The following is an 18,287-nucleotide window of genomic DNA, read 5'->3' as shown; positions in this document are numbered from 1 at the left end:
AAAAGGAACAATCTCCCAGGGCAGCCCAGCCTGGACCAGTCAGTGTAACACTCTGGCAAGACGTGTTCACTCTTACCCCTTACTTAGGAAACTCAAGTGGCTCCTGATGGGCTCCGTCCATACTGCACTCACACCAATAAGGCCAGGACTCTAGGACACGGTGTTCGGGACACGGTGCTGCTCCTAGGTCTGCCCCAGGAGATGGTGCATTGGTCCCAGCGTTGGCTTTCTCGTGAACTCATGTGGGCACTCAGACCTCGGCGTCACATGTTGGTTGGTCCTAAGAGTCTGGAAGCTTCATCCAGGTATGGGTTAGAGGTGACGGAGAAGCTCAGTGGGGGCTCCTCCTTGGAGGTGACTCCCACAAGACAGTTGGCTATAAAGGAGAGGGGCCTAGCCTCTCCTCTGCTTCCTGACCTTCCAGGGACCCTCTTCCACCTGCACCCTAGGCTCCACGCTTGTTGCCCTCAGCAGAGACCAAAGTGATGGGGCTACCCACTTGCAAGCTCCACAACTGAGAGCTAAGTCAACCCCGTCTCTGTAAGACCAGTTTTCTCAGGCATTTCATTCTAAGAGCAAAGCATGGACTGATGCCAACCGCAAGTCTTAGGGCCATGGGAGGAGCCACATAAAAAGGAAGAGGCAGGAATTCCACCTGAGTCGCCCCCATGTGAGTGTCACGGATCCCAGCACTCAGGTCTCCCTGTTGTTGTCCCAGTTGCCTAAGCAGGGTGCTGGATCAGAAGAATGTCCTGCAAGGGGCGATTTGGTTCCAAACAGCCATGGGGCTAAGAGTATAAAGAGAAGGAATCAAGATACAGCCCAGGGCCTGGTGCAGTGGCCTCACAGCTTAAGTCCTAGCCTTGACTGCACCAGGATCTCATATAGGCACCAGTTCTGATCCCGGTGGCCTCAGTTCCCATTCAGCTTCCTGTTTGTGGCCTGGGAAAATAGTCAAGGACAGCCCAAAGCCTTGGGACCCTGTACTCACATGGGAAACCCGGAAGAGCTCCTGGTTTCAGACTGGAGCAGCTCCAGTCGTTGCGGTCACTTGGGGGAGTGAATCATTGGGTGGAAGATCTTCCTCTCTGTCTCTCCTCCTCTCTGTATATCTGACTTTGCAATAAAAATAAATAAATCTTAAAAAAAAAAGACACAGCCCAGAGACATGGTGTAGCAACAATTATTTCCCCCAAACCTGAGTTGGCACAAAGCAGGTTCTCAGATAAATAAAGAATGATCTATTAACTATGGGGGCGGGGGATAGTAGAGGGAAGTCATGGCCAAGATGAATTCACCAAAACACCTGATCTTGTACCCTGTGTCTACAAGGAACACAGTTTTAGACAAGTTATCCATACCCCCGTGGAGCTCACAGGCCCCCAGGTGGATATGCCTCAAATAGGCAGTCACTGACTAAGGGTCGGATGCCAAAACAGCCACAAAGGGCATGAAGGGATCAACCAGGGCATGGCATTCACACAAAGGTTCAGAGAATCGTTGAAATGAGAAAGCAACATTTAGGTAGATAACCAATGCACCAGCGAGCTGGTAAAGGGGCCGAAGTGTGGGAAGAGCGGATGGATAGAACATCTGCTAAGGAAGGAACACGGCATCGGGCCCAGCGCAGTGGCGCAGTGGTTAAGGTCCTCGCCTTGCACGCCCGGGATCCCATATGGGCGCCCGTTCTAATCCCGGCATTCCCGCTTCCCATCCAGCTCCCTGCTTATGGCCTGGGAAGGCAGTCGAGGATGGCCCAAGGTTTTGGGATCCTGCATCCGTGCAGGAGACCCGGAAGAAGCTCCTGGCTTCGGATCGGCATAGCATCAGCTGTTGTGCTCACTTGGGGAGTGAATTATCGGACGGAAGATCTTCCTCTCTGTCTCTCCTCTATGTATATCTGCCTTTCCAATAAAAATAAAATAAATCTAAAAAAAAAAAAAAGCAGACATGTTCTAGGTTTGAAGAGGTCTTGCTGGGACTAGGGCATAGCCAAGACTGGAGCTGTGAGAGGTGCTGTGACCTGCAGGAGGGCCAGCAGGGACCTCCCAGGCTGAGTCTTTGGGATAGCCTTGTATGCACCATTGACAGGCTTTGGAGAGGTTCAACCTGGCAATGTCCCAAGCTGCAGAGAGAGCTTCCTGATGCAGACAGGAGGGCAGGTCCCAGGAGAGCAGAAAGGCCCGAGGGTTGTGATGGCAGCTGGGACCAGGGTGGCCAGAAGGGAGGCAGACAGGCAGAGATGTCGGGGGTGGGGTGATGGGTGCCAGAGAAGAACCAAAGAAGAGCCTTCAGAATAACTTCAAAGCCCGCACACGTGCCAGTGAGAAGATGCCTCACGCAGTAAGGTGGGAGCATTCGAAGGAAGAGCTCATCAACTCAGCTCCACGTCTCCCGCAATGTTCCTGTCCACCCAGAATCTGCGAAAGAGGCCACTGTATTGGAAACGGGGTCTTGGTGGACGTGGTCTGCTTAAGATGAAATCCTACAGAACGTGACTGGGCCACATCCATCCTAACCCTCCTTAGCTCATGATGCTGATGCCCTGGGGAGGGACACAGACACAGGCCCAGGGAAAAGGCCACGTGAAGATGGTGACAGCATTGGGGAGAACAAGCCTGCAGGCAGCCACTAGAAGCTAGAAGGGGCCAAGAAGGGTCCACTCAGGGGCTGCTGCTATGGCACAGCAATGAAGTTACTGCCTGTGCTGCCTACATCCAAATATGGGTAACCTGTTCAAGTCCCGACTGCTCCACTTCCCTCCAGCTACCTGATAATGTGTCTGGGAAAGCAGTGGAAGATGGCTCAAGTCTTCGGGCCCTTGTACACACACGGGAGACTCAGAAGAAGCTCAGGTTCCTGATTTCAGGCTGCCTCAGGCCTGACTCTGGAGGCCATTTAGAGAGAGAGAACCAGCAGAAGAAGACTCTCTCTCTCTCTCTCATTCTGCCTTTCAAATAAATAATTAAAAAGTAAAAAGAAGAAGGACCCACTTAAGACTTGCAAGGGAGAGAGCTGTTCTACTGTATTAAGACTCTTAGCTCTAGCCCTGCGACCTAGGCCCCCAAGCTGCGGTCATTTTGCTGGAGAAGCCCTGGGGCACCAGCTCAGGAGATGGAGAGAGCTGTTGGCTGGTATACAGGTTCATTGGGTCCAGTAGGTCTCTGCTCCTGGTCTCAGGTCATGCATGGCACCCAGGACCCTTCCACACAGGAGTCACTGCCATCTCAGCAGCCAACCGTGGCTTCCTGTCCAACCAGTGCACGCGTCTCACTTGCCTGGTACCATGGACCTGGTGACCAGGGAAGGCTCCCTAACTTCACAGAGCTCAGTCTTGTGCGTGCAGAGTGTGCTAGCAAGCACAAATAACACGGGGTGCTACATGAAGTGACGCTGCTCAGCAGGGCCACAGAACAACCCCTGGAGACAATGGCAGAGAACCCTTGACAGAGTCCAGAACTTCAACGCACTTGGGAAGGCAGGATGGGAGACGCAGGTGACGCTCCCAGCTGTGACCTGCCCAAGCCCTGACTATCACACCCTTCTGGGGGAATGGACCAGCAGACAGAAGACATCTCTCTCTATAAATCTGCCTTTCAAATAAAAATAAGTCTTTTAAAAGAAGAAGAAGAGGTTAGAGGTATCAGGGTGGAGGGGAGGGATGCTGCCAGGGACATCCCCACACACCAGAGTTCAAAAGCAACCACCAGCAAGGTGGGATAGGAAGGACTTCTGTGGAGCATGCAGTGATGGGTGGGGGTCAGAGGGCACCCACGTGTGCTCACAGTGATGGGTGGGGGTCAGAGGGCCACCCACGTGTGCTCACAGTGATGGGTGGGGGTCAGAGGGCCACCCACGTGTGCTCACAGTGATGGGTGGGGGTCAGAGGGCCACCCACGTGTGCTCACAGTGATGGGTGGGGGTCAGAGGGCACCCACGTGTGCTCACAGTGATGGGTGGGGGTCAGAGGGCACCCACGTGTGCTCACAGCACAGACTCCCCGTGGCCCTGTTGGGAAGCCACATGCAAGAACTCAGCAAGATTGGATCCTGATGGTTTCGTGCCAAGTTGACCCCAGTTCTTGGGACTTAATCACTTCTTCGGCGGTCCTCCTGCTACAGTCAGATGCATACTGAGGGCCTGTCTGTCTTCCTCTGTGGTCCTCCTACAGTCGGATGCATACTGAGCGCCTGCCTTCAGGGAAGGCCCAGGTCAGTTCTCATCCTGCTCTTGCTTCTACCCAGGCACAGCACTCCCAGCGCCACCCACAGAACCTAAAGCCTCCAGGTCTGCCTCAGGTAAGAGGGTGCCAAACACCAGGTGGTAGGAAGGGAGGAGCATTACATGCAGGAAAATCGCCTCCACTGCCCCAGCCATCCCCAGCTTCAAGAGACACTGGGCACCAAAAGGCCAGCTTCAGCAGCTGCTCTTGGAGTTTGTGCGTGGACCATCCGGGCCACCCACCTCAAGTGCACACAGTACGATGGTTTGGGGTCCACGTGGTTTGTTACCACCAGCATCTTCTGAAAGCTCACTTCTCCCAAATTCAGAATACAGCACGCAAGTCCACAACTTGGGAACTGTAGACTCCCTTTCCTATCTTCCAAAATTCACAGACTCTCCCGTCAGAGTGTACAATCCCCTGATTTTTAGCGAGTGCAGAGTTTGGCTACCATCACTGCATCACGAAAAGGCCATTTTTAAGAAGCTTAGAATGCGCAGCACAAGTCAACCACGTACACCTCTGGCAGTGGTGCACCTGCTGGTTCCTGAAACCCACCGACCTTTCCCTGATAAAAGCTGGCCTGTAGCACTTCCCACACAGCTGCAGGGGGCTCTGAGCCCCCAGAGCGGACCAAATCTCCTTCTCCACATTGTAGCACTGGACAAAGTGGTTTTGTGTCCATTTGCACAGCTAGATGCCTCCGACTACCCAGTAAGGAGCTCCTTGAAGAAAAGTGCTCAGGCCTGAATACGCCGGATTAGGTTGGATTTGGCCATGGTGGCTCGCTTCCCAGCACAGGATCCAAGCACGGGGGCTTTTGCACAATGGCTGAGGCTGGGTCCTGGGCCAAGAATGTGCAAACTGCTCTGCAGGACCCGTCCTTGCTAAGCTACGTCAACAAGAGACATGCAGGTCACTCGCTTCCCTGCACAGTATGATTAAGGGATGGGATGGGGCCAGCTGAGAATCAGGGCCCGATTCTGGGATTGTGAAGGGCTGCCAGTCCACACAGGTGACACGGGAGCAGGAGGAACGCTCCAGCCAGGGCCCTCTGTGTGGGAGGCACAGGAGACTGGCTCCTAAGAAAAAAGAACTTGGGCAGAGGTGGAGGCAATTTTGCAGAATCCATATGAAAGCGGGGATCTGGGATGAGAACTAGCCCTTGGCAGACTGTCCAGCATCCTGTCCTTTTTTGGGGGATGGGAGAGTTCTATTACACATGGAATTGGCACTAGCACCTTTAGCAATGGAAGCCAAGGTGGGCAGAGAGCGGGCGGGTCTTTCTGTCTCTCCATCCACTCACTCATGGCGATCAGTGGGTGGGCTCGTAACCCAGTCTTGGCAAACCCCACTGAGAGTGGCAATACCATCGCCAGGTCGCCAGAAAAGCCCATCCCCAGCCAGAGATGTCTTCAGATTGTGACTAGTTCAGCTTCTAGCAGGATCACTAACAATGTTTGCTTTCTTTCCAGTTAAAGTACAAAAACACGTGCTGTTTAAGCACCGACACGGGCCTGCTGTTAGCACCTAAGGACGGCCTACCGAACTCAGCCGCTGAAGACTCTGCCTGTACACAGGCCATGGTGACAGCTGCTGTGACAGCATTCACCCCCACATGGCCCAGGGAAGGGGCAGGGGGCTTGCTGCCTCAGAAGCCTTCCCTTGTCCAAGAACGACACCATTCTGTGCCATCCCCCACCAGCCGGTGCCCGTCTGGCCCACCAGAGTGGCCGTCTGTCTTGCAATCTTTGACCTCCTCAGCAGGGAAGGGCAGGCAGATGCTTCAGAACAGGATCAACAGCCAGCTTTGATCTAATGCATGACACAGAGGTCATGGCCGCGGTTCTCAGACGGAGGCGGGCGCTGAGAGCCACTTGAATTCTCTGCAGAATCCTGTCGGGGGGCCCACTTGACATCTGGTGCCCTTCGCAGGGGAGGCATCCGCTGCTGCTGAGGGTGGGCGGAACCACTGCCTGACCACTGGGCCCAGGGCCAGGCTGGGCCGCCGAGCAAAGCAGTGCCTAGCTGGAGGCCCTCAAGGTGACCCAGCTGGAGGGATTTGCTGACAAGGCCTGCCAGGCCTAGCAAATAGCCACTGGATGCTCAGTTACTGCTGAATGTCGAGTGATGGCAAGAGTTTGCCCCAGGCAATTGTGGGAGCAGCATGATGACATAACAAATTCAAACCCACCTGCATCGCCGGCGTCCCACGTGGGTGCCGATTCAAGTGTGAGCTGCTCCACTTACGGTGCAGCTGCCTGCTAGGGCACCTGCGAGGGTAGCAGGTGATGGTCCACATACTCAGGCCCCAGTGGCTCACATTGGAGACCCAGGAGTTCCAGGCTCCTGGCTTCAGCCTGCTCCGGCCCCAGTCCTCGCAGCCACCTGGGAAGTGAATCAGTGAACATCTCTCCCTCCCTGTTTCTCCCTCTGTCTCTACCACTCTGCCTTCCAAATAAATAAATAGATCTTTAAAAACAATTATTTCTCTAAAACGCAAAAGGAAGTAGGCATGTCCTGTATCTTTGCTGACAACCCAACTACCGAAGCAGCAATAATAAAGTGAAAACTCAGGGCTGGGGCAATGGCTCAATTAGCTAATCCCCCACCTGCAGCACCTGCATCCCATATGGGTGCTGGTTTGTGTCTTGGCTGCTCCACTTCCCACCCAGCTCCCTGCTTAAGGCCTTGGAAAGCAGTGGAGGACAGCCCAAATCTTTAGGACCTTGCATCCATATGGGAGACCCGACAGAAGCTCCCACTCCTGATCAATTCAGCTCCAGCCATTGCAGCCCTTTAGGGAGTGAACCAGAGAATAAAAGATCTTTCTGTCTCTGTCTCTCCTTCTCTCTGTAATTCTGCCTTTTCAATAAAACCAAATCATAGAAAAAAAGAAAAACGAAAAACCCCTTCATTTCTGCCTCGGCTCCCAAGATGGTTACGGAACAACCCACATACAGAATCAGATGAGAATGAGGTGAGGCATTGTACCTGGCCTGGTCACGGCTGCCCGGCCTCTTCACTCAGCCACACGAAGTCTCCATCCTGCCAGGGCTCCTCTGAGGCCGAATGCCCCTGTGGGAGGCCCCATGCATCCTACAGCAGTGCCTAAGGATCTATGTGGTGGGTGCTGACACAGGGACTGGCTGCAACCTTCAGCCACACAGCCAGGGTCCTTCTGCCTTCCTCGGGCTTGATGTTCTAGAAGAATCTCAGGGAATGGTCAGAATGAAGCAGACCTGAGTGATGGAGGCAGCTGGAAGCTGCATCTGACTGAGTGGTCAGGGCAGGCTGCTAAGGAGACAGCATTGACATCAGCACTGTGCACCTGTGGGGAACATTGCAAGCAGAGGGGTTAGTCTGTGCAAAGGCCCTGTGGCAGGAGAGAGCTTCTGTAGCCCAGGAGTGGAGCCATGACGGCAGTGGCTGGAGCAGAGAGGACATGGAAGGAGTGGGGGTTCTGTGCAAGGTGCAAGAGTCAGAGGGTCTTCTAAAGCAGGAACAGGACATGAACTTCTTCCAGGTGCATGCGGGTGTGATGTGAGGGATGGGGGCTTGGGAAGGCTTCAGAATGACATAATCAGATTCAGATGTACACACAGCCCTGAGGAACACGCAGCATCCTCAGCTGCTGGAGGATAACTCACACTAGGCCTAGCCCCTCACTTCTAGGCCCTGCACCTGTCTGGCTGGTCCCATCACCAGCCTCCCACCTGCCTCAGCCAGTTAGCTCATCTGCCTCCAGAGTCTGGCTGTTAGAGGCATCTGGGGAGAGAAATCCACTTTGCACTCCAGCCACAGGGCCCGCCTACAATCTCATTCTGGTGCTGGGCTTGGTGCAGCACCTGCTCCTCGCCAGTCCTACTGTGGCAAAGGGGCAGGAGGGGGCAGGAGGGGACACCCCTCTCAGAGCACAGGTTCCCTAAGACTGGAGCTTGGCAGTTCTGTCTTCCTGGGGGACCAGGCATCCTGTAGCCATCTTCAGGAGGTGGGAAGGAGCCCCCACGCTGCTGTGTCTCACACCTGAGGGGTCCCCAGCCCACCGCTGCAGAACCAGGAGTTCAGGGACTCCACCCTGGGTGCCACCTGCTTCCCCTGCCGCACCCCGCTCTGCAGTGATGTGCCCCCTCCCCGTGCTTCTTTTGACTTCAGAGCCTTCCTGAGGGGCCCCAGGGCTCACCCACGGCCCTGCAGCGAGGCTAGGGAAAGCTGGGCATCCTGGGACCCAAACCCGAGGGAGGGCCCCATCTGCTGGCCAGAAGCAACATCACAGCCTCAGGTGAGGCTCTGTTCTCCCTTGGCCAGCACCATCCTGTCTGTTGGGCCAGGAAGGCAAGCCAAGTTGTGCTCAGGGCAAAGTGTGCGTCCGCTCCTCTGATGACCCTTGTGTCACACACACAGACCTAGTCACTCTGCAATTCGTTAAGTGCCAGATCTCATCAAAGATCTGGGTTCCCCACCTTGTCCCAGCATCTTTGCTTGTGCCGCTGCCACAAAGCCCTGTCCAGGGTGCCACTCTCATCTCCCCAGACCCAGACTCCAGGTCCACAGGCTCGGTGAAGCAGCCGAAACGTGCATTCTTGGAGCCCGCCTCCTCTCTCCCAGCAGAGACCTGGTACCAAGCCTGATGAATGCTTGAAGGGCTCAGAGATGCCGTTGAATGGCAGCTCCAAGTCTGGGCAGCACCCCTGGCCCAGGGTCAGGCTCAGGCCAGGAGTGCTGCCACCACAACTCTCGACTCAGGCAACATTAAACCTAAGGGCACATGTAGAGCTGGTTGGCAACACAGGCAGCGCAGGGGTCCAAGTCCAGGACATCTGTGGCCCTTCCCTTTAATACAACAGGTGTAGAGGTGCGAGAAGTGCTCACAATAAGAGCAAGTGACCCCAGAGCTAGATGAGTTAACTTGCCCCAGGAAATGCAGAGCTTGCTAGCCCAAGCCCTCCCCAGAGCATAGGAAGCTGGATGTGACTATAAGTCATTCCAGCAACAAGGAACCAAGGGCAGTGACCAATCGCGCCCCCCCCCCCGCCACCCGTGGCTGAAATTCCACCTGGGGCTGCTGCCCCTGTAGCCTGTGCATTGGCTGCGGGACCAGATCCAGGGCAGAACTGAACTCTGGAACTGAAATCCTGGAACTGAACTCTGTCCTGGGCCAGAAGTGAGGAGGAATAGATGGCAGAGGGCGGGAGGGAGCAGCCAGCAGGAAATCCTGTTCATGCCCAATTCCTTGTCCATAACTGGCAGCTGTGTGACCTGGCTGGGCTTTTGAACATCTCTGGGCCTCAGATTCTCCCTGGGGAATGACTGTGGTGACAAGGTGTGGCCGGGGAAAACTCAGCGAGGCTCCCCTGGTGCGCAGGGACAGGCCTGCCTCGCCCTCTGCAAAGCTTGCTGCGGGCATGGACGTGCGTGGTGGAGCTGAAAAGCCATGTGTAAGCGGCCGCTGTTGTTTTTGTTTTGACTCCGGACTACTCGTGGCAGTAGGAGAACGCCTCTGTTTCCAAGGCCTGACGTAGAGACTGGGTGAAGACTCGTGATCTCTTCCTCCAGGAAGCCCTTCCTGACTGACAGCTCTCAGCGCACGCAGGACTCTCCCTTCTCTGAGATTGTCGAGTCGCCCCGTCTCCTCCCACCCACTGACACCACCCCGAGCTCCCATGGCAAGCCCTCCGTGCAGTTACTCTTGACAGCATCCAGATGAGGGTCCACCCAACCCAAGGAATTGTACACACCCATCACTGTAGCTTAGCACACTAAGCTGCTGCCTGCAAGAGCGCCGTCTGTATCACCGCGCTGGTTCTAGTCCCAGATTCTGATCCAGATCCCAGCGAATGTGTCTGGGGAGGAAGCAGGCGATGGCCCCAACTGTGCGCGTCCTTGTGTAACCAGGTTGGAGACCGTCATGGAGTTCCTAGTTTCTAGTCTCATCCTGACCCAGACCGGCTGTGGCATGTGTGAATTAGAGCATGGAAGATTCTCTGTCTCTTCCTTACAAGTAAACAAGTCTCCTTTAAAAAATCAATTTATACTCTTTTTTTAAAAGATTTATTTTTATTGGAAAGTCAGATTTTACGAAGAGGACAAACAAAATCTTCCATCTGCTGGTTCATGCCCCAAGTGGCTGCAACAGCCCAGAGATGAGCTAATCCAAAGCCAGAAGCCAGGAGCTTCTTCTTGGTCTCCCATGCGTGTATAGGGACCCAAGGCTTTGGGCTGTCCTCTGCTGCCTTCCCAGGTCACAAGCAGGGAGCTGGATGTGGAATGGAGCAGCTGGGACATGAATCCGTGCCCACATGGAGTCCTGGTGCATGCAAGGCAAAGACTTTCGCCACTAGGCTATCGCATAGGGCCTTCAATTTATACTCTTATTGTGCCAAGCCAAAAATCTGTCATCATAAGAGGCCTGCCCACAAGGTAAGACAGCCCCTCGGGGAGCCTCCTGGGAGCCTCTGGTTTCTGCCACAGCTGAGAGGTAGCACTGAGGAGGCCCCACCCCATCCTGTGTCCCCCTGGCTCAGTAACTGCCCTGTCAACCCAGAAGACCAATCAGGGACACCCAAATGATCATACCCATGCATGTTCCTTGCCGTCTCCACGCTTTTATTGTTCATTCTCTTCATGTGGCAGACACAGATCCCAACCCACATGCAGTGACCATGGGACACCATAATCCCTTTTGTCGCCGACCTCACGGCACTCCCAGGCTGGGTGAGTACAGGCTGGCCAGTAAGTAACACATTTGCACACGCAGGACACTGTGCCCCATCTTCCTGGATTTGCCGTTGGCTGGAGGTGACCTCTGTGGCTTAGGGTCCTGTCCAGGCAGCTGAGACAGGAGAAGCCCTCCAGACTGGGGGGGCAGGTTGTCAATCACAAGCGTTGAAGTGTGCAGGACGGAAGTGCATCAGCAGGGTGAGGAATAGCCACAATGGTCCGTCTTTATGAGGGCTGCCTGGAGGAGGGGGCCCCTGGGGCTTTCCAATTCAGGACAGTTGAAGACAAGCAGTGGTTCTGAGCTGAGCGGGACCCCAGGAGGCTGTGACACTGGTCAGGGATTGGCACACCTTTCTGCCCGCATGGGGGTCCCTTGGACCCCTTCTCCTGGACCACAACCTGCTCTGCAGCCAGTTGACTGTTTCATTAAATAGCACAAGTTATAAAACTTTAAAAAGGGGGCATTTACAGTGGAAGACATAAATACATGCTTTTAAAAGTGTCTACATACATATTTACAGAGTTGTGAAATCAGCCACACAGTAGCCCTGAAAAAAAAAAAAAAAGAAAAGAAAGAAAAAATCCCTCCTGCTTGCCTCCAATTCCCTCTTCCCACTGTGGGTCTAGACTGACACCGGGGTCAGCCTGTGGAAGTTTCAGACCTCCCCACACGGGTTCTGCCTCCAAGGCACAAAGCCAAGGACCTCAGCAAACTGCTCCAGGGTCTGAGCTCAGTGCACCTGTTCCTGCGAGACAGGTAGCATGGCCTCTGCAAGCTGTTACTTTCTTTCTCCCCGGCCTTTCCTTTCCGGTTTGTTTCTCCTTTTGCTGTTGTTTTCTTTGCCTCCCCAGGTGGCTAATTTGGAAAGCTCAGACGTTGAGAGGTGTCCCACCCAGAGAGGTGAGGAATGGCCCAGGAGATGCTGCCTCCTCCCACCCCACCTCCCAGAAGAGGCAACAGACCTAGATAAACACAGAAACAAGGGCTTGTTCCTGGATGCACCTGTTCACTTGGGGGATTCTCTGCAATGATTCAAGAGCGAGGAACCGACTAGAATTTCAAATTTGAAAATGGATCAAGAGCTATCCGCTCAAATTGCTCCAGCAGGAAAGGGATTTTCCAAGCGCTCAGGCCAACAGTGCCTCCCCAGGAGGTTGCAAGGAGCGGGAGGGTGGGTCACAGGGGTGGCACTAAAGGGGAACTTGGCCTCCTCTGGAATGTCTTTCTGGGATGTGTGGGACCCGAGCTGACCCCCAGGGCCAGACAAAGTCCCTGCAGTGGCGAAAGACAACTTGAGAAGCAAAAAGCAAGTTCAAGGAGCTCTTGAAAAATTGCATAGTAGGAGAGGCCCTGTCCAGGCAGGAGGAGGAGCTACAGCGCACAGTCCTGGGGCGGGGACCACCCGAGGGGTCAGTCACCTTCCTGCCTCCCAGGGCTCAGGACCATTGGTCCGAAGACCACACACACCCGCATACATATACCTGCTCTAGCGCGCGCACGCGCACACACACACACACACACACACACACACACACACACACACACACACAGAGCTGGGATAGGTCGGTACTCCCTGCAGGGCAGACTGCCAGTCCCTTTGGCTTCACTGGTTCCAGGTCACTTCAGGTGCTGGGGAGAAAAAAGAAAACAAAAGTGACAATGGTAGCCACATGGTCTGCACCTGCACAGGGTTGTTCATGCACGAGCTGCTTGGATTCAGAAGGCGGACCAACCTACCCGAGAGAGCTCACCCAAACACAGCTGCGTCACCAGCCACCACCGGCCCCCAACCCACACCTCCCCACTGTTGGGATGACCACCAGCCCACACCGCTCCCCAGAATAACCACAACCCTGTCATCTGCTTCAACTGCTTTTGTCTAAAACAAACAATCGCTTAGACAGAATCATCCAGCACTCAGCCCTTTTGTGTGTGGCTACGTCCATTTAGTGCGTTTACAAGTGGCACCAGCCAGAGCGCACAGGTTGACTTCTCACGAGCTTGTGGCTGCTGCGTATTCCATTGTTGGGAACACACCACGTGGATCCATCCAAACCAGGGAGTTCCCAGCTTGGGGCCGTGCTGAGTCAAGCTGCCAGAACCTTGCTGAGTGTAGCAGACCCTTACGGCGTGTGCAGACGCAAGCGGGTACAGGGGCCACATGTAAATGCTCAGGGTCGCGTGTGGCCACCTTGGCCGTGCGTCTCACCAGCCACAGGACGGCTGGGGCCGGAGTCAGCCGATTCTGCTGGCCCTTCTCCTTCCGTGGCTGAATCGTCCCCTCACTTGCATCTGATGCTTACGGCCTCCGAACACACACGGAGGAGAGCGGCAGGTGTGGGCCTGGAGCCCCCTGGAGCTCGCCCCGTGCTCCTCCGGTTCCTCAGGCAGAGCTTCACCACCCGCTTCGTCGTCACAGTGTGTGGCGCTGAGCACGTGGCGAGTGCTGAGTGACACCTGTCACCCTGGGTGGAGTAAGGGCCTGGACACTGTTCATACTAATAACGGTACTGCCATCATGACCGCGGTCTAATGATGCTAGCAGCTCTGGCTAGTGGAAGGCTTACTGCATACCAGGTGCCCTCCTCGGAGCCTGGACTAACCTTGCAACACAGCCATGAGACAACGGTACCACTGACCGATCCTGCAGATGGGCAAACTGAGCCGGGATCCGACTCTACCACCTGAATTCTTCACCTCTGTCACTTCCCACGCCCCAACCCAAAACAAACACAGACATTTACAAAGTTCTGCGTATATGCTTGATGCAAATACAGATACTGAGAACAGAAAAAAGTTCAGCAAGCGTTTCAGCAGACATCCCAGGTCACTAAGAAGTTAAACTTGCGTCAGGAACATTCCATTTTGCTTATCTCCAGAGCAAAGCCAGTCAGGCCTCCATGTGGTTGACCATCTGGCCCTGGGGAGCCGGCTATCTCCCCCACCAAGGATGGTGCCCCAGGTCTGAATCCACGAAACTCGCTGTGTGTGTCAGAGCCCTGTGGCGTCACTGTGTCATCACCACCCAGAGGGGAGGCGTATCACCGTGCGTCACCCATGTGCGTCAGGCCATCATCGCCACCCAGACTGGGCATGTCCAGTCGCCACGTGTGTCACTCCCTCGTCACCGTCCGGATGGTGACTGCGCCGACAGAAGCAGACTTTGTTGCCTCTGAGTCTCCCTCAGGCTGCAGAGGACACCTGCCCTATGCTGCTCCCCTCGGAGGTTGGCGTAGCAGCCGCCGCCCTCAGGAGAAGACCTGCTTGGCCCGGTTCTGCCTCCCCTGTTCTGTCCTCTCCGAGCCTCATTTTCCCCATCTGTACAGTGGGAGGGCAAGCGGTATGCGTCAGCTTCATCAGATTCCAAGACTCCAGGCTAGCATCATGTTCCCTGTGGCGGGGCCGCTGCCTCCGGGAGGGACTCGGGTCCAGGGCAGGGGATCTGTGCTGTCACTCCATTCCTCAGCCTCGGAGAGGAACAAGGCCAAGCGCAGACCCCACCCCACCCCACCCTGCTCAGGGGAGGCAGGCGTGAGAGGTTCTGGGTGCAAGAGGGACAGCAGAAAGGGATGGGGCCCCTGCTTCCTGTTAAAGCACAGGAGACCCTACAGTTTCTTCAGAATCCAGCCAATTCATGCTTTGGACCACTAAATTCTCATTCCAAATGAGGTCTGAGCCGTGCCTTGCAATAAAGAGGCATCCCCAAGCTGGGGGGCCACCTGGCCATGCTGATTCCCAGGCCAGGCCTGCCAGGACATTTGGTTTGTGAGCACAGAGCAGAATCCTTGGTCTGCATCCATACCTGGGGATTCCTGTTTGCCCAGTCTAGGGGGAAACACCATTTTGGGGTGTTGCTTTTTGGGGTTGATGAGTGCGGGTGACTGCATCACCAACAGGGGGGTGTCGGTGCCTTCCCCCAGGGCACTGGCAGAGCCTAGAGCACCTCCCCTGCCCTGGAATGGGAAGGCCATCAGCTTTTGCCATCAGAAAACCTTAAATGAGACTGTGTGGTCTCAGTGTAAACGTTGTTTCATTCTTAATAGCTCAGGATTATTTTATTTCACAGGCAGTGTGAGAGTAGGAACCCTACAATTTTTGGGGGGTTTGCGGCTAGAAGCACTGAGAACCAATAGCTACTGTTACCACTCAGAGAGCAGCAATGCCTGCGCCTGCCCTGGGCCATGCGCTGCTCCCAGCGTGCTGCTGGCATTCAGTACCGGTAACTCGGCTGTTCTAGCAAACAGTGCTACTCTAGCCCCGCTTTTACAGATGTGCAAGCTGAGGCTCAGCAAGACACGCCAGGGGTGGGAAGGGACTCACTTGAGGTCCAGTGGGTGGCAGAACTGGGCTGAAGCCCACCATTGGTCCAGCAGTCCACTGGCTTGACCGCTGTAGGAAGACCCTGTGAGCAGGGCATCCCACGAGTATGGGGTAATCATGCTTTTCTTTTCTTCCTGGTCCCCAACCTGAGCACAGTCCCTGCCTCCCACCCACTCCCCCTGCCCCAAGCCCCCCAAAAGTGCCAAGGCGCTGTTGCCCAGCCTCCTACCTGTCAGGGCACACGTGCAACATCTACTCCTTGAAGAAGGGTCCCTGGAGCTGGGCTGCAGCTGGGGCCTTGACCTTCCTACACTGCCTGGTGACGTATGGGGCCGCAGGCGGGGCGCACCGGGATGCCAGGCGGAGGCTATAACTGCAGGGAAAGAGAAACGATACAGCTGTCACCGGAAGCCTGGCCTGGATGTCCCCAGGCCTGGACGCTAGGCGCTCAGCGCCGACCACACCTCTCAGGTTTGGGCAGGACCCCTCCAAGCCTCAACCAACTGGAGGTGAGTGTTAACACAGATGTACTTGGCCGGGTTCCGTCCAGCATGGTCTGTCTCCCTCGGAGACCGTCAAGGCAGTACTGGTGAAGGGAGCGGTCTGCTGGCCTGGTTCTGAGGCAGCACGATGGCCTCCAGTGGACCTCCACAGGTGAGCTGGGATGAACTCAGCATCATAGCACGAGCCCTTCCCTGCCCTGCCCTGCCTCCCTGCCCTTCCCTCCTGCCAGGCCCCAGCTCCCACAGAGCAGAAAGTGCTGGGAAGATCCCATGCCCAAGGTCCCCCTTGTACCGTGAACCCCCACACCTGCCTCCATCCTGGGCTCACGAGGGCCAGGCACTTCCGTGTTCAAGGTGTGAACCCCAGACCACCTACATGGTTGGCCCTGGTCATGACCACGCCTGTGACATGGGGTCTGAGTTTTCAGGCAAGCTTTTAAAAATATACTTAAAGGTAACCCAGACTATTGTTTCTCCCCTTCCGTGTCCAGCAAACTCATACTCCTTTTTCATGGAAAGGAAAGGGGGGACACTGGCTCCTCCAGTTCCTGTCTTAACTCTGGAGTGAGGGGTCCCTCTTACGGGCTCCTACAGCCCCCGTCGGCCTCCCCGACCCAGCGCTTGTTCCGCTGAACTGCACTCACAGAGCACAGCGCCTGCTCTCCTTGTGAGCACAGACACCCCCGGGTCAGGGTCCTTGGCCTGTGCTGCTGCTTCCTGAATACGAAGAGCCCCTGTGCGGACTGCACGCTCAGGACCATGCTCTGTGCTGCCAGCTCCAGCCATCTCACTCCTCCTCTGCCCCTCCCCAGGGTGGACATGGTTAGGACCCTGCATTCTCAGGTGGAAAAACAGAGGTGCCAAGAGCCCACATTATTGTCCTAGCTCCAGAGAAGAATTGAAACTGAGCCCCTAAGCCTGGGTCAGGAGAGGTGCAAGGTGAGGCAGGCGGAAGTGGGCAGGCCAACACTCCTGGGACCTTCACCTGCTCCAGGCTTAGCCGGTGTCATCTCTGAGCAGGGAAGAAGGGGCTCTCAAGCTGCACACATATGTGGCAATGTCTGGAGACACTGCTTGTCACAACCGAAGGGAGAGATGTTGCCCCTGGCACCTGTGTGTGTGACTGGGGTGCCACCAAACGTCCTGAGATGCACAGGACAGCCTCCCCTCCCCAGTAACAGAGTCATCCGGGTCTCCCGTTTCCCCGGGGAAAGCATTCCAAAGCTCCCAGTTGGTGCCTGAAATCATGGCTGCTTACCAGCCCCTCTCTCCTGCATCTACATAGCCAACCACACCAAGGAAGGTCAATTTATCAGACAGCCAGAGAGTAACAACAACAACCAATAAAGAATAACAGTAAAATACTGCAATAAAAGCTGCATGAATCTTCTCTCTCTTTCCCTACATCCTGCACCTTCACCTACAAAGGTTTCTCTCTGCTAGATCCAAAATGCCACCATCACTGCTCCTGTGCTTTGGGCCTTTGGGAGCAAGGCAAGTCACTTCGACACAAGCACCATTGTACAGGGACGGACAAGTGGTGTGCACTGTGTGGCTGTACTGGACGGGGGGACAGTGCACCACTCCACCAGGAGGCTCAGCATGTCACAAAACTGAAAAATCACACATTGCTTTTTTCTGACATTTTCCCATGTAGTGTTTTCATACCACGGTGGGGTTGTGGGTCACCAGAAATGCAGAAAGCGTAACGGGGAAACCGCTAGTGAAGTAGACGAGGCAGCCCACAGTAGGTTTCTATTCACACACATGGATGCAGCAGCAGACCAGAGAAGCTGCTGCTGGAGAGAAGCCTTCAGCTGGCTCCAGGGCGAGCATTGTCCCTCTGCCAGGAGACCTGACCGTGGAGGAGACGGCCACCAGGGAGCACCGGCAGGACCAGCAGCAGCCTTGGACTCGCCCAGCGTCATGAACTTCCCTTCTGGTGGGGCAGCAGCAAGCTGATCCTCCACCAAGTCACCATCAACCCAGTCACCCAGCCCTCCCCTGCCCCACTGGCTGGGCCTGCTGCCACAGCAAGCACAGGGTGGCTGGCTGGTGGTCCGGGACAGAGTGCCCCCCCGGATGGTCCCCCCCAGAAGGTCCCTCCGCACAGCATCTGGCCTGACGGAGGACAGCAGCTAGCATTCACCTGGTTCTTGTTCAGCTGTCCCCCTGTTCCCTTCCTGCACCCTGAGCTTTTGTTGCCATTTCCCAGAGGGAGAAACTGAGGCCTGGGCAGGTGCAGAGATTGCGCTGGGGCAGCAAAGCCCAAGCCAGTCAGCTCCTTGCAGGACCGTCATTGTGGTGGGAGATTGTGGGGCGAGTGGGGCAGTGCAGAGCGTTTCCCCCTAGATGGGGGTGCAGGACAGGGATTTGCTGCAGCGCAGTCTCCTTCCTGATCGCAGAGCCTTCATGGGGCAGAGAACTCCTCTACTCCCCCTATAGTTCCTGGTCCCTGCTCACTGGCTGTGCAAGCTGTGGTCCCCTGCCCCCGCTGGGCACATGCTCTACAAGACAAAGT

General features: G+C 55.5%; 1 protein-coding gene across 1 annotated transcript in view; it reads right to left on the bottom strand.

Moving 5' to 3' along the window:
* Nucleotides 1–10,905: 10,905 nt before the first annotated feature.
* The window catches only part of PRDM2 (PR/SET domain 2), a 103,625-nt gene continuing 96,243 nt past the window's right edge, over nt 10,906–18,287 (bottom strand). The window contains exons 8-9 of the mRNA XM_040987939.1: nt 15,493–15,636; nt 10,906–12,572 (exon numbers count right to left, since the gene is read on the bottom strand). Coding sequence (XP_040843873.1) covers nt 15,516–15,636 — 121 coding nt within the window. The 3' untranslated portion in view covers nt 10,906–12,572; nt 15,493–15,515. The remainder of the gene's footprint in view (nt 12,573–15,492; nt 15,637–18,287) is intronic.

Source organism: Ochotona curzoniae, unplaced genomic scaffold (assembly GCF_017591425.1).
Source record: "Ochotona curzoniae isolate NIBS_2020 unplaced genomic scaffold, NIBS_Ocur_1.0 contig_4792, whole genome shotgun sequence".
NCBI lineage: Eukaryota > Metazoa > Chordata > Mammalia > Lagomorpha > Ochotonidae > Ochotona > Ochotona curzoniae.
Note: the sequence above shows the minus strand (reverse complement) of the source record. Positions and strands in the feature narration are given on the sequence as shown.